The 26,108-nt window shown below is 44.9% G+C and overlaps 1 protein-coding gene across 1 annotated transcript in view; it reads right to left on the bottom strand.

Moving 5' to 3' along the window:
• BACE2 (beta-secretase 2) overlaps window positions 1–2,005 on the bottom strand; it is a 61,560-nt gene extending 59,555 nt beyond the window's left edge. The window contains exon 1 of the mRNA XM_038760133.1: window positions 1,721–2,005. Coding sequence (XP_038616061.1) covers window positions 1,721–2,005 — 285 coding nt within the window. The remainder of the gene's footprint in view (window positions 1–1,720) is intronic.
• Window positions 2,006–26,108: the final 24,103 nt, after the last annotated feature.

Genomic DNA, 26,108 nt, shown 5'->3' on the forward strand with positions numbered 1-26,108 from the left:
GCTCAGAAAGATGGGAATTCATTAGCAGTTTGTTACAACTAATTTGAGTGTATGATGTTATGCTATTACAAGTATTTTCTACATATGGTAGGGGGAATGGTAGCTGCCATCTAACCATCACAATCCAAATGGTGACATTGAAAATAAAAGTGCTACACGAGTTACCTTTAAATGAGAGAAAATTTAACTTTAATGCCATTGTCACGGACCAGTGGAGGGGGGAAAAGAAAAGTGGGACCCGCTCCATAGGATTACTTTAAATTGCTGTGCTTGGGGACATGGGAATCTTTTCAAAAAAGTGCCGATGACTGAAAAGTGCTGCTTTTCAGAAAAATGGCAACGATGTTTGACAGTGACTTGGAACGAATTCAAGATCCGGCATTATCTTGTCATATTCTCGAGCTGGGAAGAGAGCTACCCCACTTCTGTCTTCAATTTAAAAAGGAAGCAGACCTAGAAACCTAGTCCCTGCAGTTATGGCTCTCCCCTACCGCTCGGCAGACCAACTGGAGAGTTTTAAAGCGCATTAAAGGAGCCGTTTCTCGGGGGTTTTCTTGAACGCGGGCCTCTATGGGAATGATTGCACGGGGGTCGGGTGGGGGGGGGGGGGGGATATTAATGCGGTATGAAATTTCTCTGGCACGGTGGCACCTCACCATCACTTAACGGGAGGAAACGTGGGCCCGGCTGAATGTCGCTCCCCCAATAACACAAGTACACGCACACACAAACACACACCACACACTTTTTACCGAGGGAAGAAGAAAATACGGTAAATAAGTTGATGAGAAACTTGGCTCTCTCTCTCTCTTTTTCTCGGCCCGCTGGGGAAAAGAGTTTGGGTCCGGGGCCTTCCCGCGGAGCGACACCCACCCACTCCTGCCGTCTCCCCTCTTTGAATTCCTCGGGCGATGGGCAGGACAGGGGGGCGGGGGGGGCAACGGGGGCAGGACAGGGGGGCAACGGGGGCAGGACAGGGGGGCAACGGGGGCAGGCCGCATCCTGGCAAGGACCGGGCGGGCCCGGGGGATGAAGGAGCGGGACGGAGAGGGACAGAGGCCGGTCCTTGGGGGCCGGGAAGGAAGGGCGGCCGGCCTGGGGAGAAACTGGGGCTGGGGGGGGGAAGGGATGAGGGGGGAAAGGGATGGGTGGGAAAAGGGATGGGGGGAAAGGGATGGGGGGAAAGGGATGGGGGAAAAGGGATGGGGGGAAAGGGATGGGGGAAAGGAATGGGGGGAAAGGAATGGGGGGAAAAGGGATGGGGGAAAAGGGGTGGGGGAAAAGGGATAGGGAAAAAGGGATAGGGAAAAAGGGATAGGGAAAAAGGTTTGGGGGGAAAAGGGAGGGGGGAAAAGGGAGGGGGGAAAAGGGAGGGGGGAAGGGCTGAGGGAAAAAAGGGTGAGGGGAAAAAAAGGGTGAGGGGGAGAAAGGGATGAGGAGGAGAAAGGGAAGAGGGGGAGAAAGGGCTGAGGGGGAGAAAGGGCTGAGGGGGAGAAAGGGCTGAGGGGGGAAAAAGGGTGGGGGGAAAGGGCTGGGGGGAAAAAGGGCTGGGGGGGAAGAGTTGGGGAGGGAAGAGCTGAGGGGAAAAAGAGTTGGGAGGAAAAAGTTGGGGGGGAAAAGGGGTGAGGAACAAAAGGGTGAGGAGCCAAAAGGCTGGGGAGCAAAGGAGCGGGGGTGGAGAAAGGGTGTTGGGGAGCAAGGGAGGAGAGGGGTTGGTTACCTTCTGCGGGGGGGTCCCGACGAGCATCTCCAGGTAGTAGCCTCGGCCGGAGTCCCCCTGCAGATTGTCCACCATGGCCAAGAAGTTGGTTGCCCCCGGCTCCAGGGCCAGGGCCAGCCCGGGGGCGGGGAGGGAGGCCGGCCGGCAAGGGGACACCCGCAGCGGCCACCGCACGGCCGGAGGGGCCCGGCCCGGGGCCGGGGCCGGGGCCGCGCCCACGGCCGGTGGCACCACAAGGAGCACAAGGAGGACAGGGACAGGGACAAGGAGCGGCGGGAGCCACATGGCGGCGGCGGCGGCGGCGGCGGCCGCCGGAGGAGGAGGAGCAGGAGCAGGAGCAGGGCCAGGAGGAGGCAGAAAAGACGCCCAGTGAGTTCCTCCCCTCAGCCCCCCGGTGCCATCCCGCCGCCCTCGCCCCCACACGAGCTTCTGGGGCACCTCACTTGCCCCTCTCCCTTTCCCTCCTCTCTCCGCCCAAAAAGTTTTCCAGGCGTTCCCCTTCTTTCTCCCTCCCCTTCCTCCTCCTCCTCCTCAGGAAACAGATGTCTAGGAATTTCCCCAGCTGCAGCCCACGAATGTGACGAGGCTTAGCCGATATTGGGGCGGGGGGAAAGTTTCCCAAACCTTAAAGGAACAATGGCTCCTCCTTCCCTAACCATTGGGCAGCCCGGCCGTCTGGGCCCGAGGGCCCTCTTTGGCCGCCCCTGCCGCTTCTCTCCTCCAGAGGATTCCCCGCCTCTTTTCAGTCATTCATTCAATCGTATTTATTGAGCGCTTACGGTGTGCAGAGCACTGTACTAAGCGCTTGGGAAGTACAAGTTGGCAACATATAGAGACGGTCCCTACCCAACAGCAGGCTCACAGTTTAACAACGATGCTATTTGTTAAGCGCTTACTGTGTGCTGAACGCCGCAGGGGGGCATACAAGGTCATCAGATTATTTTACTTGTACATATCTATCCCATTTATTTTATTTTGTTGGTATGTTTGGTTTTGGTCTCTGTCTCCCCCTTTTAGACTGTGAGCCCACTGTTGGGTAGGGACTGTCTCTACATGTTGCCAATTTGTACTTCCCAAGCGCTTAGTACAGTGCTCTGCACATAGTAAGCGCTCAATAAATACGATTGATGTTGATGATCAGATTGTCCCACGCGGGGCTCACAGTCTTCATCCCCATTTGGCAGATGAGGTAACGGAGGCACAGAGAAGTTAACTGGCTTGCCCAAAGTCACACAGCTGACAAGTGGCAGAGGTGGGATTAGAACCCATGACCTTTGACCCCCGCGCTTGGGCTCTTTCCACTGAGCCACGCTGTTTATCTCTCTCGTGTCCCTGTCAACGCTCATGCCCCTGTTGCTAATCCACTGTCTTTATTTTCCCCTCCCTAGGGTAATATTTGCCGAGGATGGGGGTGGATAGACACATCCTGTTGTTCGCTGCCTTTAAAAAGCTTTATGGAGCCCTAACTCCTGGCAGTTTTAGACTCAGTTGCTTCCCCAGCCTGTAGTTTATTTTCCTGACGGCCTCCTCCACTAAGATTGTAAACTCCTGGAGGGCAGGATTGGATTTGCCAACTATTGTACGCTTGCCACACTCTCAGTACAGTCGTGTGCACGGAGTAGGTGCTCAGATACTATTGATGGTAGGTGCAGTATGAGGCCACCCTGAATTACGGGCCCGTAACCCCTTATGATGCCAGGTATCGGAGAGATTTTCTCACACCTCAAAAGACAGACTCCCCAGGTCAACTCAGAGGTTGGCTGCTGGCCACCCGATCAGTTAAGTATGAGCATTTTAAATTATGAATATATAAAATGGGGCCAACCAATATGACCCGGCTCACTGTAGATTAACTGATTATTGTTTATAAAAGCCCTTGAAAACGACCCACAGCCACTGAAATGTAATCCTTAGTGCAGTCTGTAAGTGCTATGTTGTTTTTGCTACGGGGGGAGGGGCGGGGGGAATTACACAAGATAAAAATCCATTGATTTTCACTAAAATGGAATAGAAAAAGCGTTTTTCCCTCCCCCAGTTGTACTGTCAGCTATTTTAAAGCAAAAACATTCAGTTTTTTTTCTCTCTCCATCTTTAGTAACTGGAGTTTTCGTCGATTGAAATTGGCTTAGTCAGAATTTGGCAAAATGTCATTCACCCTGCTGCCAAATCATTCTGAAATGTTGATTTCAATGCGTAAAATGATGAGCGGTGTCGTTACTGGGCAGAACAGTGGTCCGACTGGCTCAGTTTTCCATCTCCAAGAGAGGAGACAAGATGCCTGGTGAGAGTCATCCTTTTTGACATCCATTCTATTTTTTAGCCATCTATATTATCTAATAGCACTAATTTCCCCTCTACTATCCCATTATGGACCACTTATCCATGAATTTAACCCAAACCCCTCTTGAACCTGGGCCACTTTCAGTGGTAACAAATTTAATTATGAATCTCTCTTTCCCTGGCCCACTCCCCCCCCGCCCGACCCCATTCTCTGGAAGCAAATTCCATATGCATTACGCCTCATGATATGAAGAAATTTATGTTGTTTGGAACCAACCCCTTTCAGGTTTCAGTGGCTGTCCCCTTGTCCAGGCGTTGTGGAATTTAGTGAACAATTCTGCCTTCGTGATTGTGTAGATTTCAGACGTTTCTCTCTCAGACTGCGTCCATCCTTACTGAACAGACCTAATTCTTTTAGTTCATCTTCATATGGAAGCTTCTCCATTCCCCCCAATAGTCTTGACTGCCTTTCTCTGTAATTTCTCCAGCTCGATTATGTGTAGTGTACTCTCCCAAGCTCTTAGCACAGCACTCTGCACACAGTAAGCACTCAGTAAGTATCACCGATTGATTCTCTTCGCCTCAGACACCTAGTTCACCAGGTCAGTGGTTTTATGACTCTCCATTCCTAGTTACTCTTTTCACTACCCAGGTTCTGCACTCATCTCATAAATGCTTAATAAACATTATTTCCATGTCTGTGTATTCACCACTTTACTGTGTGCTGGGGTAAATGTAAAATCATTTGTTCAGTTGCAGTCCGTATCTTATACTTTAAGTGGCGGTCAATAGAAACTGAGTGACAATTTACAAATTTAATATGCAAATTAAAAATCCACAATGACCGTTTATCAGTAAGTAAATTGATCGTTTTAAAGGGGAATCCTCATGCTCTTCACCTTCCTCACTGCTCCCTTCAATAGCTCTTGGTTAAAACCACAGCAGCCCACTCAGTGTTTTAACAGTATTTAAAGGCTTCTGGTATTGTTAGTCCGTCCAGGTAATGCGCTCTGACTCTGGAGCTGTTGTTCTTTTTATGGTATCTGCTGAGCGCTTACTATGTACCGGGCACTGTACTAAGCTCTGGGGTAGATACAAGCTAATCAGATTGCATGCAGTCCTTGTCCCACGTAGGGCTCACAGTTTTCATCCCCATTTTACAGATGAGGTACCTGAGGCACAGAGAAGTGAGATGACTTGCCCAAGGTCACACAGCAGACAAGTGATGGAGCTGGAATTCGAACCCTGGTCCTTTTGACGCCCAGGACCGTGCGCTATCCATTAGACCACTCTGCTGTCACAACCCTAGTCACGTGATCCAGCAACTAAGCTTCATGTTGGCCATCGTGCTTCGTCTTTATGTTCTGTAAGTTCCTGCTACTTACTGTGCCTGGTTTATGTTGATAATGATGATGAGAGATGGTATCTTAACTTCCCTCCAGATTGAATGACTGCATCCAATTTGATTTTCCTTCCTCTTGTCCCATGTTTGAAGTCAGCTCTAGCTCCGACCGACCCTTCGTAATATTCATGTTCTTTCCTCACCATTGAAATTAGAAAGGGAAGTTTTTCAGGTGCAAGAAAAGTTGTGGCCCTCAAAATAGTATCTTAATTATGTGTGTATCATTTTTTATGGTACTTGTTAAGCACTTACTACATGCCAGGCACTGTACTAAGCACTGGGGTAGATACCAGCTAATTGGGTTGGGAACAGTCCAAGGCAGGGAACGTGTCCACCAACCCTGTTATATTGTTATATTGTAGTCTCCCAAGAGCTTAGTACAGTGCTCTGCACATAGTAAGTGCTCAGTAAATAGGATTGATTGATTGACAGTCCTTGTCCCACATGGGCTCACAGTCTTAATCCACATTTTACATATGAGGTAACTGAGGCACCGAGAAGTTAAGTGATTTGCCCAAGGTCACGCAGCAGGTAAGTAGTAGAGGCAGGATTTGAACCCAGGTCTTCTGATTCCCTGGCCCGAACTCTTCCCACCAGGCATTACTGCTTCTCTGGACTGTAGAGTGTGAGTCTCGTTGCAGGACAGGGACCGTGTCTAAACTGAGTTTATTGTATCTACCTGGCACGTGGCAAGTACTTAACAAATACCACAATTATTATTATTATTATTATTATCATTATTAATTGACAGGACAAACATGAATCCATGTAAGTACAGGTATAGAGCATGTGACAGAAGTGGTATAACTGATCGTAGGAGCACAAATAACTGAAGAACATACTCATCATTTGCAGAGAGTTTCTTAGTTGAACCACTGGAATTGTCAGAGACCAGAAATAGGTGAACCTAATCTGAGAAGGTTTTATAATAATAATCACTTGTGGTATTTAAGTGTTTTCTATATGTCAAGCACTGGAGTAGATACAAGATAATCAGGTTGGGCACAGTCCCCGTCCTACCTGGGGCTTCCAGTCTAAGCAAGAGTGATAACAGGTATTGAATCCCCATTTTACAGATCGCGAAACCAAGGTGGCACAGACAAGTCAAATGATTTGCCCAAGGTCACACAGCAGGCAAGCAGGCCAAATCCTATTACTCCCAAGCCTGTGGACTTTCCTTTAGACTGTAAGCTCGTTATGGATAGGGAACATATCTTCTAATTCTGTTATGTTTTACTCTCCCAGGTGCTTAGTACAGTGCTCTGCACATAGTAAGTGCTCAGTAAATACAGTTGATTCATTTCCACTAGGCCTTGCTTCTTCCCATGGAAAAGCTGTTTCATGGAGAAGGTGGGATTTTAGCAGAATTCAGTTCAGTATCTGCACCGAGCGAGGACACCCTGTTGGCTGATTAATTACAGTTCTTTCCAATACAGTTACTTTTCTTTTATTCGCAGCCAATTCAACCATCATTTCTCAATAAAAATACCTAGTATAGCACCCCCCTTCTGAGATTGTCACAGCAAGTTTCAGGCTTCCTTGTACAATCCACACACATCATCCTTGGAAATCTGTCAATCAGTTATATTTATTGAGCACTTACTGTGTGCAGAGCACTGTACTAAGCACTTGGGAGAGGACAATATAACAGAGCTGGTAGACATGTTCCCTGCCCCAGGGAGGTTACAGTCTAGAGGAGGACATTTACAAAAATGAACTGTGGATATGGACGTAAGTGCTGAGGGTGGGGTGAATAAAGGGTACAAATCCAAGCGCAAGTGCAATGAAGAAGGGAGTGGGAGAAGAGGAAATGAGGGCTTAGCTGGGGAAAGCCTTTTGGAGGAGATGTGCTTTTAATAAGGCTTTGAAGATGGGGAGAGTGATCATCTGTCGAATATTTTGAGGGAGGGAGTTCTAGGCCAGAAGCAGGTCATAGGCGAGGCGTTGGTGGTGAGATAGACGAGATTGAGGTACTTGAATAGGTTGGCATTAGAGGAAGTAAGTGAGTATGCTGCGTTGTAGTTGGAAATCAGGTAATTTGGGAGGGGACAAGGTGATTGATTCCTTTAAAGCCAATAGTACTGAGTTTCCGTTTCATGCGAAGGTGGGCAGGAAACCGCTGGAGGTTCTTGAGGAGTGGGGAGACATGGATTGAACGGTTTTGAAGAAAAATGATCTGGGTAGCCGAGGGAAGTATGGACTGAAGTGGGGAAATACAGGAGGCAGGGAGATCAGCAAGGAGGCTGATGCAGTAATCAAGGTGGGATGGGATGAGTTTTTGGAATAATTTGGTAGCAGTTTGGATGGAGAGGAAAGAGTGGATTTTATCAGTATTGTGAAAGTAGAACCGACAGGATTTGGTGACAGATTGAACATGTGGGTTGAATGTGAAAAATGAGTGAGCGTAATGCCAAGATTATGGGTTTGTAAGGCAGGGAGGATGGTGGGAATATCTACAAGGATGGGCAAGTCAGGATGAGGACAGAGTTTGTGTGGGAAGATGAGGAGTTCTGTTTTGGGCATGTTAAGTTTGAGGTGTTGGCAGGACATTCAATTAAAGGTATCCTGAAGGCAGGAGGAAATACAGCAGAGAATAATGCCTGGGAAGCTAGTATTTTGTAGCTATCAAGGCAAAATGGGAGTAACTAAGGTCATGTGGCTTTCTTGATCCCAGCTCAGATACTCTGTAAGTTTTTACTCATGGAAATTTTCATAAGCACAGTAAACCAATAGGTTGCTTCTCATTTTTAAATCAGGTACTCAACTGGCTCATTTAAGGGACTTGAATTTCACTTATTCCTACTTCCACAGTTTTTCTCATTTTCCTTCAAAGATTCCACTCCATTCAATTGTAAATCCTTTTGTTCTCCTTTTTCCACTCAAGTCTGACTTCTTCCCTCCTAGTCCAGATTCACAAGAACAGTGTCCCATTTTTACCCCTGAGACAACTGCTTCTTCAAATCCTTCCCCCAAACCCACTTCTTCTGAGAAATCCTTTGATTTTAATGCCTTTTGGTGGGATTGGATCTTTCTCTATACAGCACTTAGCATCCAATTGGTATTCTTAGCAGACTGCTTGCTAAATTATGGTAATAAAAATAATGATGAAATCTTGGGTGAAGGACCTACAAGTGGTTAAATCAAAAGTTGACTGCTTGCCATAGAATGAATCATTTAGCTACATAAGCTTCTTTCTTTAATATATGATATTTATCTTGATCACTCACTAACTTCCTCATCTTTTTTCTACACTGGTAATAGCTTGGGGGAGGAAGAAAAATGGGCTGTTTCAACTGAAAGAATGTTTCTGACTTGATGAAGATAATTTTCGGATTCAAACACCTCTTGCATTTAATTTTCCCATGGAAGTTGAGAGAGAGAAAGAGAGATTCATAGAGGGAGAGAGTGACAGAGGCAGAAAGAAGGGAAGAGAAGGAGAGAGATAGAGTGTGTTTCAGGAAGGAGGAGGGAGAAAGAAAGAGCAACTCAGAAAATGCAGTTATGAATTATGGATAAGCACGGATCAGTGAGGTCACCGTGTGAGTGTTTGACGGTGGGGAAGGAAGGAGGGTTACTATTTTATTATGCCCATCTGATCTGGAAAAAAGGACTCAACCCACTCAGAAAAAGAGTAAACTCACCAACTTTTTCTGGTGAATCAAAGTAGACTCAAAGGACATCAGGAAAAGTTTAAGGGCCGGAGGTTCTTCTATTACTTTGCCAATTTGTTTTTCTTCCTTCATATTCTTGTTTCATCTCTTTTCTTCTTGGAGCATGTTTATCTTCTAAATGTGAAGTGGGTTTCTGGTTTTGAAAGAAAGATGATGGGTTTCCACTTTAAAATAGTATCAAGCAGCAACCTCCCCCCACTCCCCCCAGGGGGGTCAAGGCAGGGTGTCAATAACTGTCCTTGAAAGGCAGTGGGTTTTCTGTTTGTTATTTATGTGGTGATTTGATATTGAGTTTGTCTTTTTGTTAGCTAGTAAATTCAGAGAAAAGGGCGAGAGTTTATCTCAAATTATTTTCTTTGGTCCTAATGGATGTGTGATTGACCTTGGACTGTTCCCATTTGTGTTTAATGTTGACAGCCAAATAAATTCCTTAGAACCTCTGGTGTCTTTCCAAGCTATTTGGGCTATTGACTGCTTCTGCAGTCTACTCATTCCACAGTCATTTTTTGCCACCCCGAATTCAAAGTCGTCCCGATAAGTATTCTATGTTACCACACCATTGCGTTTTTTTTATGGAATGCAGTGGTACAGTTAATTCTGTCTACATTTCATTGCAAATTTTAAGCTCCCTTTTCTCTTGAATTAGGTATGTTTGTTTTATGTTTTTTAAGCCTGGCACTCTACTTAGCACTGGGATAAATACAAGCTAAACAGGTTGGAACCAGTCCCTGTCCCACATGGGGCTCATGGTTTTAATCCCCATTCTACAGATGAGGTCACTGAGGCACAGAGAAGTTACGTGCCTTGCCCAAGGTCACCCAGCAAACATATGGTGGAGGTGGGATTAGAACCCAGGTCTTTCTGATTCCCAGGCCCATCCACTAAGATGATGTTTGAGAAAAATGATCTAGGCAGGAGAGAGAATCTCTTTTTATAGTAATCAGACAAACACCAACACTTTAATTATTGACTTGCAGCATGGTCTAATGAATAGAGTATTGGCCTAGGAGTCAGAAGGACCTGCGCTTGCCTGCTTTGTGACCTTGGACAAGTCACTTAACTTCCCTGGGTCTCAGTTACCTCATCTATGACATGGGGTTTAAGACTGAAAGTGGCCAACCTGATAAACTTTTATCTACCCCAGAGCTTAGTACAGAGCTTGGCACGTAGTAAGCACTTAACAAATACCATCAAAAAAAAAAAAGGATTGAAGTGCTGGAGAAAGGGAGGCTGAATGATCTGCCTTGGGAGATTGAAATACCCTCTCCTGTCTATGTTTGAGCCATATGTGTCCTGGCTGAATGACAAGGCCGATTCTCCTTCATTCTGAGAGAGGGATGGGCTGGGAGAAGGAAGAAATAATCGATGTAATCTGCCTCTGGACTTCATGAAGGTTTTTGAGTTTTTCCACATAATATTCCCATTAACAATTTATGGACTTCTGGTCTAGACTGGAGGTGGCCAGGAGGGAAAGCCCCCAAGGAAACTGACTCAAATCACTCCCCATTTTATTCGATGCCAGCTATGGTCTTTTTTTGGTTGTTATTTTTTGAAAACTTTAGAAAACAAAGCAACTGATCAGTAGTATTTATTCGTTCATTCATTGAATTGTATTTATTGAGTGTTTACTGTGTGCAGAGCACTGTACTAAGCGCTTGGGAAAGTACAATACAACAATAAGCAGTGACATTGAGCACCTACTGAGTTCCAAGCCTGTGCTGAGCACTTGGGAGAGTACGATAGAAGCAAGAGCCACATTCCCAGCCCTCAAGGAACGGATAATCTGATGGGGAGACGGCCAGACAAAACCTATTGACGAATAATGGGATCAGTAGGAAAAACAAAGCTACATCATCAATGGTATTTATTAAGTGCTTACTATGAACTAGGCCACACTAGTTCAATACAATGAGAAAAATAATAATAATGATGATGATAATTGTGGTATTTGTGCTACTGTGTGTCAAGCACTAAATGCTATGCGTCTTTGTGTCTCTACTAAATGCTGAGTATTCATTCATTCAGTTGTATTTATTGAGCGTTTACTGTGTGCAGAGACTGTACTAAGCGCTTGGGAAGTACAAGTTGGCAACATAAGAGATAAGATCATCAAGTCAGACATAATCCCTGTCTCATTTGGGGGTGCTCAGTCAGAGGGTCAGAGAACAGGTATTTAATTCCCCATTTTTAAGCTGAGGAAACCAAGGCATGGAGAAATTAAGCACCTTGCCCAAGGTCACACAACAGCCAAGTGGCAGAGCCAGGACTGGAACACAGATCTCCAAATTCCCAGGTCTGAGGACGTGGTCTGTTAGTCCAAGTCACTCTGCAGTCCTTAGGACCTCAAGACTAATCTATGAAGTCCAAAAGGGTACAATAGTCCCTCTCCCTCTACTCAGAGCATCCTGGCTTGGTCCTGGAAGGGAAGGAGATGGCTCACTAGCCAGCCTCCCTCTGAGCCAGCTTTAAGGAAACTCTCTGAAAGATCAGAGAGGTCAGAGTAGCCCTGGGAAAATACAGTGAGAGGTCCATTGTGCTGGAGAATTCCAGGAGGGGTGCCAGCTTTTAGGTGTGGATGCCCTTGTCCTAAGAGGGGAAGAAACACATATGGGTGGAGGAGAAAGAAATGGGCACTGGGCGAGTTCAGAGGGGAGATCAGGATGAGGAGAGAGGAAGCTAGAGAGTTGGATGGAAAGGAAGAGGGGGAAGTCACAGGACAGGGGTCAGGGAATGTGCCCAATTTGCCAAAAGGTCACGAGCCAGTTCAGCTAGAAAAACTGGTAATAGATTCAAGGTTTACTTCGAAGATTAGCATTATGTTTTTTCTGTTCTGCGTATTTCTTAATTAATCCTGGATTTAGCAACCAGTGAAGTGTAAATAAATACTGTTTTTTAAAAGCCCTTTTAATTTCCCATACTTCCTCTCTAATCTCTAGGTGTGGAGAAAGAACTTTGTGTTTTCCTTCTTTTGTGTTTCTTATCTGCAAACAGCTTTTGTATACCCATGCCATGGCTATTGTTCCAATGTTCTTCAAATTTTTGACTGCCCTCCATTATGCACTTTCCGTTTGCCCTCTTCCCTTTCCTTTATTGTTCTGGAACTGGTCATGACACTGATCCTATTTTTTTTTTCTTCCCTCTGGTTAAGCGGCATGGCCTAGTGGAGAGACCCAACAGGCCTGGACTCAGGGGACCTTGGGTTTTAATCCTGGATCCACCAGTTGCCTGTTGTGTCATTTAGGCAAGTCACTAAACTTCTCTGTGCCTCAGTTTCCTCATTTGTAAATATAGGGACTAGAGACCTGCTCTTCCTTCCCCCTTAGACCAAAAGCCACATGTGGGACAGGGACTGTGTCTGACCTGCTTATCTTATGTCTTCCTGAGCGCTTAGTACAATGCTTGGCACATAGTAAACATTTAACAGATACAATTATTATTGTTATTACTTAAGGCGTGGCTCTGACTCTGGCTTTGGAGTCAGAGATCATGGGTTCGAATCCCAGCTCCAACACATGTCTGCTGTGTGACCTTGGGCAAGTCACTTAACTTCTCTGAGCCTCAGTTATCTCATCTGTAAAATGGGGATTAAGACTGTGAGCCCCACGTGGGACAACTTGATCACCTTGTATCCCCCCAGCGCTTTTGCACATAGTAAGCGCTTAACAAATGCCATTATTATTATTATTATTATTATTATTATTAAGGAAGTGTGGGGTACAAGGACCAAATCTGGAGGAGTTTTCTACAGAAAGCGCATAGTAGGAAGACAAGATTCACATAGTAGGAAGACAAGGAAGAGGTTCGTAGTTGGCAGATTTGAGATGATAGTTTAAGATGGAGTTGGAACAGCTGATTCATTTCGGCACATGATAGAAGGAGCTATGAACCCCGGAAGGCCTAGTCTATTTGGAAGATCTTTCAAATAACCAGCAGCAGCTCTGAAAGGTTCTGGGGCAGCTGGAAGTCTATGAGCAACTTTGGGACCGATAAGAATAATAATAGTATTTTTTGTTAAGCACTTACTGTGTGTCAAGCACTATACTAAGCACTTGGGTAGTTACAAGATAGGTCGCACATGGGATTCACAGTCTGAGTAGGAGGGAGAACAGGTATTGAACCCTCATTATGCAGATAAGAGAACTAAGGCACAGAGAACTGAAATGACTTGCCCAAGGTCATGCAGCAGACAAGTGCTAGAGATGGGATTAGAACTCAGGTCCTCTGACTCCCAGGGCCCTGCTCTTTCCCCTAAGCCACATTGCTTCTCAGATATCAGGTCTCCTGCTATCCCTAGTCATAACTATTAACAGTAACAGTGCTTTACACATAGTAAGTGCTTAATAAATGCCATTATTATTATTATTATATTTACTAAGTGCTGGGGGAGGTATAACCAGATAGGGCACAGACCCTGCTCACATTAGACTCAAAGTCCCCTCCTTCCTCTCCCTCTCCTCCCCCTCCCCATCCCTCATGCCTTACCTCATTCCCCTCCCCACAGCACCTGTATATATGTATATTACATATTTATTACTATATTTATTTATTTTATTTGTACATATTTATTCTATTTATTTTGTTAATATGTCTTGTTTTGTTGTCTGTCTCCCCCTTCTAGACTGTGAGCCCGCTGTTGGGTAGGGACTGTCTCTATGTGTTGCCGACTTGTACTTCCCAAGCGCTTAGTACAGTGCTCTGCACACAGTAAGCGCTCAATAAATACGATTGAATGAATGAAGGGGGAGGGGGAAATAAAAAACAAATCCATGGGGAATGAAATCCATGAAATGAAAAAGGGCAAACATGAAAAATGACAGTAGCCTCACCTACCGTAGCAGCCTGCATCGTAGGACATAATTCTGTACAATTATTTGTCATCAGTTTTTGTTGATCATCTGCTCTGTGTATGGTAATGCTCAATAATAATAATAGAGCACTTGGTCACTGCCCTCAAACAGCTAACAGTCTACTTCGGTTGACTGGGCAAAACCTGTAGAGAAAGGAAATAATTTTACAGGTGAAATAGGAGTTTCTATCCTTTCCAGCCCACACTCCTATTTTTTATAGTGGATCGACTTTTGAGGAATGGAGAAGGAACTCTATCTAGAAAAGGAAGAAAAAAACGTTAATGAAAATTCATGGGAATGTAGGCAAATGGGTAATATTTTTGAAAGTTTATCTACCCTCCACACTCAAAACACCCGGAGGTAGCTTGATGGAATAACTTAAGGTCATCGGGAGAAATATAAACAGAGGCGTGGAATGAAATTAGCGGCTAGATGCAAATGAAGTTTACCTAACAGGAGTGTCTTTGAACTCTGGTAAGTAGTCTCCTATGGAAAGTAGGGGCGTCTCAGCTGGGGCATTTAAAATTAGATCGGGAAAAAAAATGTTTGCAGTTATAGTGAGGATAATCCTCCCAGGCCCTAACTACCTTAGTAGCTCACATGAAAGACAGCAACAAAAAAGACCTTTAAATGAATTACATGTCCAGCAGATGTCAGTATAATGTAGGTTTAATAGAGGACCACTTCAAAACACCTATAATAATAATAATAATGATAATAATGTTGGTATTTGTTAAGCGCTTACTATGTGCAAAGCACCGTTCTAAGCACTGGGGAGGATACAAGGTGATCAGGTTGTCCCCACCTGGGGCTCACAGTCTTAATCCCCATTTTGCAGATGAGGTAACTGAGGCACAGAGAAGTGAAGTGACTTGCCCAAAGTCACACGGCTGGCAAGTGGCGGAGTCGGGATTCGAACCCACAACCTCTGACTCCCAAGCCCGGGTTCTTTCCACTATGCCACGCTGCTCCTCTAGAACCTACTGTTCAGCTCTATTAGAATCCATCTTTCAGACAGGTCAGTCCCTAAATTGCATCGAACCGTCCAAAGAATATGAAACGCCAACTGTATACATAGTCATTCATTCAATCGTATTTATTGAGCGCTTACTGTGTGCGGAGCACTGTACGAAGCGCTTGGGAAGTACAGGTCGGCAACATCTAGAGACGGTCCCTACCCAACAACGGGCTCACGGTCTAGAAGGGGGAGACAGACAGCAAAACAAAACACATGGACAAGTGTCAAGTCATCAGAATAGATAGAAATAAAGCTAGATGCACATCATTAACAAAATAAATAAAATAGTAAATATGTACAAGTGAAAAAGAGAGTAATAAATCTGGACAAACATATATGCAGGTGCTGTGGGGAGGGGAAGGAGGAGAGGAAAAAGGGGGCTCAGTCTGGGAAGGCCTCTTGGAGAAGGTGAGCTCTCAGTAGGAGCTCACAAGTAGGAGCTCTTTACATCACAAGTGTTTGGAACAGTGCTCTATAATAATAATAATAATAATAATAATAATAATAATAATAATGGCATTTGCGAGCATCCGTACAAGCACTCTTCAAACCATGGAAAATCAGATTTTGAGGATCATGCCTAGAATTTCAGACAGGCAGAAATGAATAGCAAGGGTCAAGTTAGCAGGATATACTCTTAAAGAAGGGGTGGGTTTGCTCCTTTGCTAACTCTTGTTCTCTCGCCCACATGACGGTAGTGTTCCTGGATCGAGCTTTCTTCTGAGCCCATCGAGGTCACATGTGAAGTGCCATCACTGGTTACATGTTGCAGTGTGATTCTCTAGTTTGTGGAGACCCAAATTGTAAATTTTAAAATTGTATGCGTATAATGAACATAGAGCTTATTAGTTTGAAAAGAAATTGTTTTAATCCTGAAAAGTAATTAATCGTATTTATTGAGCACTTACCATCCGCAGAGCACAGTGCTAAGCTCTTGGGAGTATACAATATAACGGAGTTAACTAGCACCTTACCGACCCACAAGGAGCTTACTATAGTCACCTCTTCTCTTCCAACCCCGCTGTTTTGCTGCTGTAGGAGAGGGACTATGGAAAAGGCCACCATGATCCTTAAATACTGTCCACCGTCTGGATTGTAAGCTCCTTTTGGGCAGGGCTCATTAATCAGTCAATCGTATTTATTGAGCTCTTACTGTGTGCAGAGCATTGTACTAAGCGCTTGGGAAGTACAAGTTGGCAACATATAGAGACAGTCCCTGCCCAACAGTGGGCTCACAGTCTAAAAGGGAGAGACAGAGAACAAAACCAAACATACTAACAAAATAAAATAAATAGAATAGATATGTACAAGTAAAATAAAATAAATAAATAAATAGAGTAATTAGTACAGTACTCTGCAAATGGTAGGTGCTCAATAAGTAGTATTGATTAACAGATCTAAAATGAGGAAATATGCTTCCCCTTTATAACTTCTACTTTTATATTTATCCTCTGCAGATTTATAAAGCATAGATTGTCAACTACTGCCCTCCGTGATGCACCTGGTCCTAACATGTCGTTGGCCTCTCCATCTTTTAGTCCTCATCAAAGAGCACCAGGGGCAGGGGGTGGGAGCAGCAGGGAGAGTCCATCACAGAGGGCAGATTGTGGGTCATCATCATCATCAATTGTATTTATTGAGTGCTTACTATGTGCAGAGCACTGTACAAAGTGCTTAGTACAAGGGTCAAGTTGTGAGAGGAGGAAGTGGGATCCAGGAGTCTTTGACAGTCAGCCAGTCATTGGTATTTATTGAGGGCTTACTTTGTGAAGAGCACTGTAATAAGTGAGAAGCAGCGTGGCTCAGTGGAAAGGGGCTGGGCTTTGGAGTCAGAGGTCATGGGTTCAAATGCCGGCTCCGCCAAGTGTCAGCTGTGTGACTTTGGGCAAGTCACTTGACTTCTCTGGGCCTCAGTTACCTCATCTGTAAAATGGGGATTAAGACTGTGAGCCCCCCGTGGGACAACCTGATCACCTTGTAACCTCCCCAGTGCTTAGAACAGTGCTTTGCACATAGTAAGCGCTTAATAAATGCCATAAAAATAATAATAATTAAAAAAAGTGCTTAGGAGCACTCAGGCCACTGATGAGGGAGGCTTTTTGGGGAAGGGGTTGTTACCTTCATCCCCCGTGAGGGGATCTGTGAGCCCGCTGTTGGGTAGGGACTGTCTCTATGTGTTGCCGACTTGTACTTCCCAAGTGCTTAGTACAGTGCTCTGTACGCAGTAAGCACTCAATAAATATGATTGATTGATCTGTGAATCAGAAATCTAATTCCTCCACTTGTCCCGAAGCTTCCAGAAGGAAACACTGACCTGGTGCTTCCCAGTCGGGGGCAGGGAAGGAAAGAGGTCCCAGCAGCCCCAGAGAAAGCAATTCTCTTCTCACCCTTAAAGGCTCAGAGAAACTGCTCTTTGTTATTTTCATGATAATGATAATCCATTTAACAACTAGCTTTAACAAGTAAATAGCACATTGGCCCTAGCTTCCCAGGGACTGGTGTATTATCTTCCAGTGGAAAGTACCCTTTTTTGACTCCAACCAACCAGGAACAAACCCAGGGGCAAACGATATCTATCGATCCAGTGGGACCATCCCAGGAGCTACATTTTCAGAAAGGAGAGCAAATTGCTGTGACTTTGCAGGACTCCTGGTTTAAATCAATTTATGATCACATACTCATCCTGGTTAAACCTCACCAAGCTAGCACAGGCAAGGGTTGCTTCATGCAGCTGTCATATATTCAGAGCCAAGTTCCTCTGAGGTCAGGAAGTCCATCTATTTGACAGGTTGTAGTTCAGGTTTTTCAATCAATCCATCAATCGATGGTCTTTACTCCAACTTACTGTGTGCTTACTCGCTGTGGATCCCTTGCCCATGACCTCCCTCTGACATGGAACTCTGTCTCCCTCCGCATTTAACAGGCCATCCCTCTCCCCACCATCAAAACTGTATTAAAACCACATCTCCAAGAGGATTTTCCCACTAAGCCCTGGTTTTCCCTACTCTCTCTCCCTTCTGCACTGCCTTTACACTTGGATCTATGCCCTTTAAGCACTTGATATTCACCCTGCCCTCAACCCGATGATACTTATATACGTATTATATATTTATATTAATACCTGTGTCCCCTTGTAGACTCCAAGTTCCCTATGGGCAGAGAATATGTCTATTGTATTGTTCTCTCCCAAGCCTTTAGTACAATGGTCTGCACAGAGTAAGTGCTCAATAAATACCATTGATTATAGAGCAATGCACTAAGTACTTGGAAAAGTACAGCACAATAGTGCAGTACAATAGACATGATCCTGACCTCAAAGAGCTCGCAAAGTAGTGGGGGAAAGATTCATTAAAATAAATTAGGAATAAAGACAGCAGCAGAGTAAAAGGATATGTACGTGAGTGCTGTGGGGGAGAGAGTTGGATGGGTATCAAAGGGGTCTAGACTTAAATTCTTTGGTGACAGAAGGGAGGGAGGATAGAATGGGGTCATGGAAGTGTTTTTTATGGTATTTGTTAAGGGCTTACTATTTACCAGGCCTTGTACTAAGCACTGGGGTAAATGAAAGCTAATCAGGTTGGACACGGTCCCTGTCCCACATGGAACTCACAGTCTTAAGCACCATTTTACAGATGAGGTAACTGAGGTACAGAGAAGTTTAGTGACTTGCCTGAGATAAGACGTGTGGCGGAGCTGGGATTAGAACCCAGGTCCTCTGATTCCCAGATCCTTTCTCTATCCTCTAGCCCACACTGCTTCTCCAGGTTAATCAGGGAAGGCTTCCTAGGGAGGATGTGATTTTAGTAGGGTTTTGAAAACGGTGAGAGTGGTGGTCTTTTGGGTGTGAAGGGGAAGGGAATTCTAGACAGGAGAGAGGGAGGGAGGAAGGGGTCATTAAGGGCAAGGGAGTTGAGATGGAGGCACAGTAAGTAGGGTGGTGTTAGAGGACTGAAGTGTGTGTGGGCTGGGATTTTTCACTGCCCCCTCACTCTCTCCTCACTGCTGGGGGTTCCCAGGGCAAGCTGGGAAAGAGGGAGGACAAGCCACACACATCCTTGCACAGTAATTAATTGACTACATCATGGGCTAATAAGGAGGCACACACCAGGACATAATCTTAAGGGGAAATACCTACCTGACCTCAATCTATTTCTTTTCTAGCCCATCAAATTGGATCGCAACAACTAGAACTAGTAGCAAAATCCCCCCACTTTCACTGGCCAGGGAAGCAGATTTAATTAAAACTGTGGATTTTGTCCAGATATTTCACACGGACATTTTGTTTGCCTGTGCAGGCTGAATTTGCACTCATTTTGGCCAGGGAGCGTGTCTGCCAACTCGGTTATATTGCGTTCTCCCAAGCAGTTAGTACAGTGCTTACTGCACACAGTAAGAACTCAATAAATACCATCAATTAATTGATTGATTGATTTTGTGGTAGCTGTCAGCCACCTGCACTGCGATGAGCCATCCGAGCAGACATAGCTGGGTAACAAGCTTTATGGAAAACATCTTTCAGGAAAGTATAGTTTTTTTGTCCCAAATCGACATGGACAAAGCCCTTTAAGTGCCAGACCAATTCTAATAGTAGTATTAATGATGACAGCCCTCTTTTTCTCAAAGATGCCATTGCAGACAGGAAGGTATCCACGTTAGTGGCTGTGATGAAAAGAGCTATCCACCTGGGCAAACACAACCTTAGCTACCTGTCTTCTTGTCTTATGCCGTCGAGTCGCCTCCAACCCATAGCGACACCGTGAACACATCTCTCCCAGAACGCCTCACCTCCATCTGCCATCGTTCTGGTAGTGGATCCATAGAGTATTCTTGGTAAAAATACGGAAGTGGTTTACCATTGCCTCCTTCCACGCAGTATACTTGAGTCTCCACCCTCAACTCTCTCCCATGCTGCTGCTGCCCAGCACAGGTAAGCTTTGACAGAGCTTAGAACAGTGCTTTGCACATAGTAAGTGCTTAACAAATGCCATTATTATTATTATTATTATGGTCGAGACTGGTAGAGTACTGGAAACTCTCCAGGTGCGACCCTGAGAGGGGAGAAGCTACCTAACCATCTGCATTTCCCCTCTGGCACAATCAAAGCGCAGTGGAACAGTGCTCAGAAATATTCCAGCAGACAAGCGTGTACAGAAATTACAGTTTATGAAACTTTTAATACCCAAAATGTGTTCCAAGATCATAGCAGTAGAATAAGAAAAAAACTAAGAAAATACCATTGGGATTACAGTGAGAGGAGAAGAATACAAAAGCTTTCCATAAGAAATGGGGCAATGCAAAACCTTCGGCAAAAACGTCACAGTTCTACCCTACAGTATAGCAAATGACTCTACAAATAGTATGGTATAATTAAAATGTCACCACAGTGCTCGCTGGAGACTTACCAAGCCTCTAGACTATAAATTCCTTGTGGGCAGGGAACGTGTCTACCAACTCCGTTATCTTGTACTCTCCAAGTGCTTAGTTCAGTGCTCTGCACCCAGTAAATGTTCAATAAGTACAATTGATAGATTACAGCAATGGTTCAGACTAAGGGAAAGAGACCATTGTTCTCCTTCAGGAGATCTCTTTTGGGTAATATGGGATTCTTTTCCAAAAACTTGGCAGCTATGGTTCTATTCTTGTACGCTAAAATTTACTCCAATCCTTCGCATGCCTACCTTCAGTTTTACAAGTCGTCGTTGTTTTCTGGAAATTACAACGCACTCTAAATTAAAGTCTCTTGTTCTGACACTTTTGTTAGGCTAGTTTACCTCAGTTCTTTGGTAATCCCAATCATTGCTCCATTCCCAGAGAGGATTTTTGGGTCCAGAGATAAGATTTGATATTGCACTAGTTATTTCAAGCTCCCTTCCCAATTAGCTCCTTTCCAGAGAGTATCCTTTTGTTTCTCTTGTATTGCAAAATATTCTCATAACTTTGTCAGAGACCTGCTGCACTACAGCCTACTCTCCGGCCTTGTGATCTTGATGCCTTGGGCCAATGACTTGTTATCTCCTGGCCTAGGCTTTTCTGGGTCTTCCCATCCCTTGGGCTCTTTAACCACCTCCCCATCCCAATCCCTTCCCCCTGCAACCTCCGCCTAATAGATGTTCTTCACTTGCCATTTACAACAATAATGATAATAATAATGTTATTACGTTCCTGCTACGCATCAAGTACCTTGTTCAGTACTAGGGTAGATGCATAATAAACAGATCAAGCCACTCCCTGTCTTACGGGGAACTCACAATATGAGAAGAAAGGGAAGCAGGGGTCTTAGCCTCATTCTATAAATGTGGAAACTGAGGACCAGAGAGGGAAAGTGACTTGCCCAAGGTCACACAGTAGGCCGTGGCAGAGCTGGAACTAGAACCCGAGTCTCCTGACTCCCAAACCCATGTTCTTTCAGGTTCACATCCTAAGTATTGAGGCCACCCCAAGCAATTCAGTTGCCACAAAAAGAAAGAAAATCCAGATATCATCAGCCGATGATAGGATTTTCATATACTCTTAAAACATTGCGTGCTTGATGAGATGAAAAAAGCCAAGTGCTCTCAGCAAGGCTACAGCTCTAGCCTAGGACATACTATCCCTGACATGAGGCAGAATGTCGTGCTGGAAAGAGCAGAGGGCTGGGAGTCAGGAGACCTAGGTTCTAATCCCAGCTCTGTCACTCACCTGCGGTGTGATAGTTGGCAAATCACTTACCTCTCTGTGCTTCAGTTTCCTCATCAATCATTCAGTGGTATGTATTGAGCACATGCTATGTCCGGAGCACTTTACTAAGGGTTTGGGAGAGTTCAACACAACAGAATTAGCAGACATGTTCCCTGCCCATAACAAGTTTACAGTCTATCCCCGTCTGTAAAACGGGGATAAGACATCTGCTCTTTCACCCTTTTAGATTGTCAAAATACTGTGTGGGGCATGGACGGTGTCTGACATGATTACCTTGAAGTTCTCTGGTGCTCAGTACAGTTCTTGGCCCACAGTAAACTTTAATGAAAACCGTAATTAACAAACCCATTGGAAATAAGTAGGCCTTTTTAAGAATTTTTCTTTTCTACCTCTTCCTCCGGGCTCCGGCAAGGCCTCCTTCCTTACATAACTCCTGTCTAATAGTTTGGCTTTTTTGAAACAGGTTGTTTTTCAACAAAATGAGTAACAGGAAGACAAGAGGTCATCATCATTAGGAAGAGATTACATCCTCAATGTTGCGCTGGGGCTGTTCTTCGCCTAAAGTCTGCCCGATACAAACAACGGTGGCAGAGTGCCAAGAATTAGCAGTAGTTCCCTGGATTATGGCTCTTCCTTGAAGGGCAGAGAAATGCATTCACTAGTGAGGTATTGTGAACTTCGGGCCCTTCATATACAACACTGACAACTTGCCCATTCAGGGTGTTCCGTTGAAGGCAGGGACCCCAAGCGGGAACTTAATGTTAACCTTGATTGTTCCCAAGCTAAAAGACAATTAAAGACACTTCTGTTCTGGTCAATTAGGGACTCAAATATTGGTTGCGATAGGACCACTATAATCTTGGGCCTTGGGGACCTGCATGTGGTGGTGAACGAGGGAAAAAAGGGCTTCAGTCTGAAGCGTTATGCATATCAGCTCCCCAGTAGTCCTAGCAGGGTAACATGGCCCACACGGGTGTGGAACTGTGGTTCTCTTGTCTCCCACACGTTTATTTCAGAGCAGGAGTTGGGCATGGCCCGGGCCGGTAGAGAATATAGCCGAGGAGTCAAATGGTACAGCGGGGAATAGGAGCATTTCCTGGGTCTGCTAATGACCTTTCCTGCCAGAACCACCAGTGTGATGGTTAAAAATGCTGCTTGGTACCTTCCTCTGAAAGGTTACATGGAAAGAGCCAAAATTCTACAGCTCCAAGAGCTGGGGATCATAATAGTAATAATTGTGGCATTTATTAAGGACTTACTATGTGCCAGGCACTGTACAAAGCGCTGGGGTGGCTACAAGCAAATCGGGTTGGACACAATCCCTGTCCCATGTGGGCCTCACCGTCTCAATCCCCATTTTACAGATGAGGTAACAGAGGCACAGAGAAGTGAAGTGACTTACCCAAATTCACACAGCAGACAAGTGGCTGAGCAGGGATTAGAACCCGTGACCTTCTGAGTTCCAGCCCCGTGCTCTATCCACCGTACCATGCTGCTTCAAACTGCTTCAAAACTGGGGATGCCAGTTTTGAGCCATTTCCATGACTTGGTGAAGATTTCATCTAAGGCTTTTTGTGGCAGAGGTATTTGTTCGTATTGGCTTTGGAAGCTACATTTTTATGGTCCTTGTAAGTGCTTACTGTGCGGCAGACCTTGTAATAAGTAAACGCTAAGGAAGGTACAAGATGATCAGGTTGGACACAGTCCCTGTCCCACATAGGGCCCACAGTCTTAATCTCCATTTTATTGATGAGGTAACTGAGACACAGAGAAGTTGATTTGATGACCCAAGATCCCACAGCAGACAAGAGGCGGAGCTGGGATTAGAACCCAGTTCCTCTGATTCCCAGGCCTGTGCTCTTTCCTAAAGGCCATGCTGTTTCTTGTGTGTATATATATATGTGCATAGGTATATGTATATACACATGTATATATAGTAGAGTAGCCCTCCTGACTGCCATCAGTGAATTTGCATCCATAAACACGTCCTTGGGAGTGAATTTTTTGCACATATCGTCCATGAAAATCCATCTATACATACATTTTTACGTGGTGCTCTTATATAAGTGCTTATGTGTGTTGAGCCTTGGGAAAACATTCTTGGGGAGAAGTTGGTCTTCGGGCCCCAAAGCAGGGAATGAAGGGGAGAAGGTTGGTGATAGATACATTTAGAGAGAATACATAGAATGACTGCAAAGACATACCTTTCAAAAGATTCTCTTCCTTCATTCATATCCATTTTTATTTAAAATTCTTATTTGATTTACTTCAAATATACATAGAGAGAAAGAGAAGGAGAAACAAGTTGACTTAAAATGGGGTTTTGTGGATTTTCAAGCATTTTCATGAGCCCCAAATATCTAAGGGTTCACACACAGTCTGAATAAAGAAATAATTATGATTGGCCCTCCATCTGTTTTGTTCAGAGACTTATACATGTTCAAATGAAAAAGACAAGACGATTGCACCAGGATAATACTTAATGGCCCCATCCTTAACACAGTTTTCCCCTTCTGTGGTTCAGTTCCCTCATTTCAATTTCATTTTCACTTCCAACGCATGTTGGCTGACTACTCATTTTGGTGTAAACATGAAAGTTAACGTGTCCTGTGTCTGTAAAAACAACTCTTATTTCCTGAGCAAGAAATGGGTGGGAGGAGCTCTCTCTCCTGTTATTTCCAGAGTGCTGAAAATTAAATTTGTTCAGGCAGAAAGGCCCCATTGCACACAGTGATCCTGGAAAGTGTTTGTGAGAAGCCTGGGAGTGAGCTGGCTTTTGGTTCGCAGCCAAAAACTTCTTTCCCACTTCTCCTCCAGCGAGGGCTCTATAATGTGATTTTCATTAACTCCTGACAGTCGAAATGTGGGCCCATTCAGGGCATTTTTCCAGGCCGGCCAGACGTTCCCAGCGGGAGTCTTTGGGAATGGACATGTGGGCTGGATCCCCTCTTGCCCCCCGGCCCCCTGCCAGTGGATGAGGGTCTTTTGCTGGAGGTGGAGATATTATTATACTGTGATTACTGGGCTGACTTGCAGGGTTTGCCTTCGTTATTCAAGGATCTGAGGGTCATTTTGAACATCACCAATGGCAATTTGAGTACAGATTGTGGTTTTTCCTCTTAATGTGTCTCCATATAACTATCTGGGCCAGGACTTTGCAGACTGCCATATGGCTTCCCCCAAAATCTTTCCAGGGTATCTGCCATCTCCCATAATGAATATAAAGAGATCGTAATTAACTCTAATTACATCAATCTGAAATGTATAAAGCAGACATACTTACAAATTAGCTAGCGGGAGATGGGTGGCCTGTCTTTTTGGCTCTGGCTGCCTGCACGCTCCTCAAAGAGAGTGGCTGAGAGGTGGTGGTTTTTGTGGGGTTTTTTCTTTGTAGAGGAATGATCCTGCAGAAAATTCTGGGTTTTGTTCTCATCAGTCAGTCAATCAACAGTATTATTTGTTGAGTGCTTACTCTGTGCCCAGTGTGGGAACACAGTGGAATTAGTTCACCCAATCCCTGCCATCAAGGAGCTTACGATTTGTCAATCATTCAATCGATTGTGTTTATCAAGCACTTTCTGTGAGCAGAGAACTGTACCAAGTGCAATACTTTCTAGTTGATAGGCATGTCCCCTGCCCATAACATGTTTACTGTCTAGAAGGGAAATTTAAATTTACAAATTTATCTGGGGAGTCAGACACTAAAATACATTACAGGGAAGGGAAGCTAAAGAGTTTAACGATATGTAATAAGCCCTGTGGGGAAGAGATGGGTGTGAATACCTATTTAGAGGGTAGGACCACAAGAGCAGAGGCATTATGGTGGGAAGGAAAGTAGGGTGGGGAGATGAGAGATTAGTCAGGGAAGGCTTCCCGGAGGAGATGTGATTTTAGTGGCTCCTGGAAAATGGGGAGAGGGTGGTCTGTCGGATTGATGGGGGAGAGAGTTTCAGGGAGGTGGGAGGGTTTGAGCAAGAGGTCGATGATGAGAGAGACGTGAGTGAGGCATAGTGACATTAGCGGAATGAAGCATGTTAGCTGGGTTGGGGTGGGACAGGAGTGATGATATGTAGGAGGGAGAGAGTCGACTGAGAGCCATGAAGCCGATGGTCATGGGCAATGGTCAGTCATTAGCTTCAGGAAAAGGTGGATGGGCTCAAGTAGAGCCGTCACTGTCCTTAACAGACCACCAGATCTCCCTTCTAAGCCACCACAATGTCTTTCAGGGGGACTCCGGTTGAAGCCTGTAGAAAAAGCTATAGTTTTCATTAAAATCCCAACTCCCTACTGACACGAGGATAATATTCTGAAGAGAACTGAACAGGAACTGCGTGGATGAAAGGCAGGCAGCACAAAGAGAAAACAATATCACAGCATATTTACGTATTCCCATTGCATAATTTCACTTACAGCAGTAGCAGCAGTGTTTTCTGGCAATGACATGTACCGTATCATCAAAATGACCTTTCAGCTGCAATGCTTTGACATTTTT

Source organism: Tachyglossus aculeatus, chromosome 18, assembly GCF_015852505.1.
Source record: "Tachyglossus aculeatus isolate mTacAcu1 chromosome 18, mTacAcu1.pri, whole genome shotgun sequence".
In the NCBI taxonomy this organism is placed as follows: Eukaryota; Metazoa; Chordata; class Mammalia; order Monotremata; family Tachyglossidae; genus Tachyglossus; species Tachyglossus aculeatus.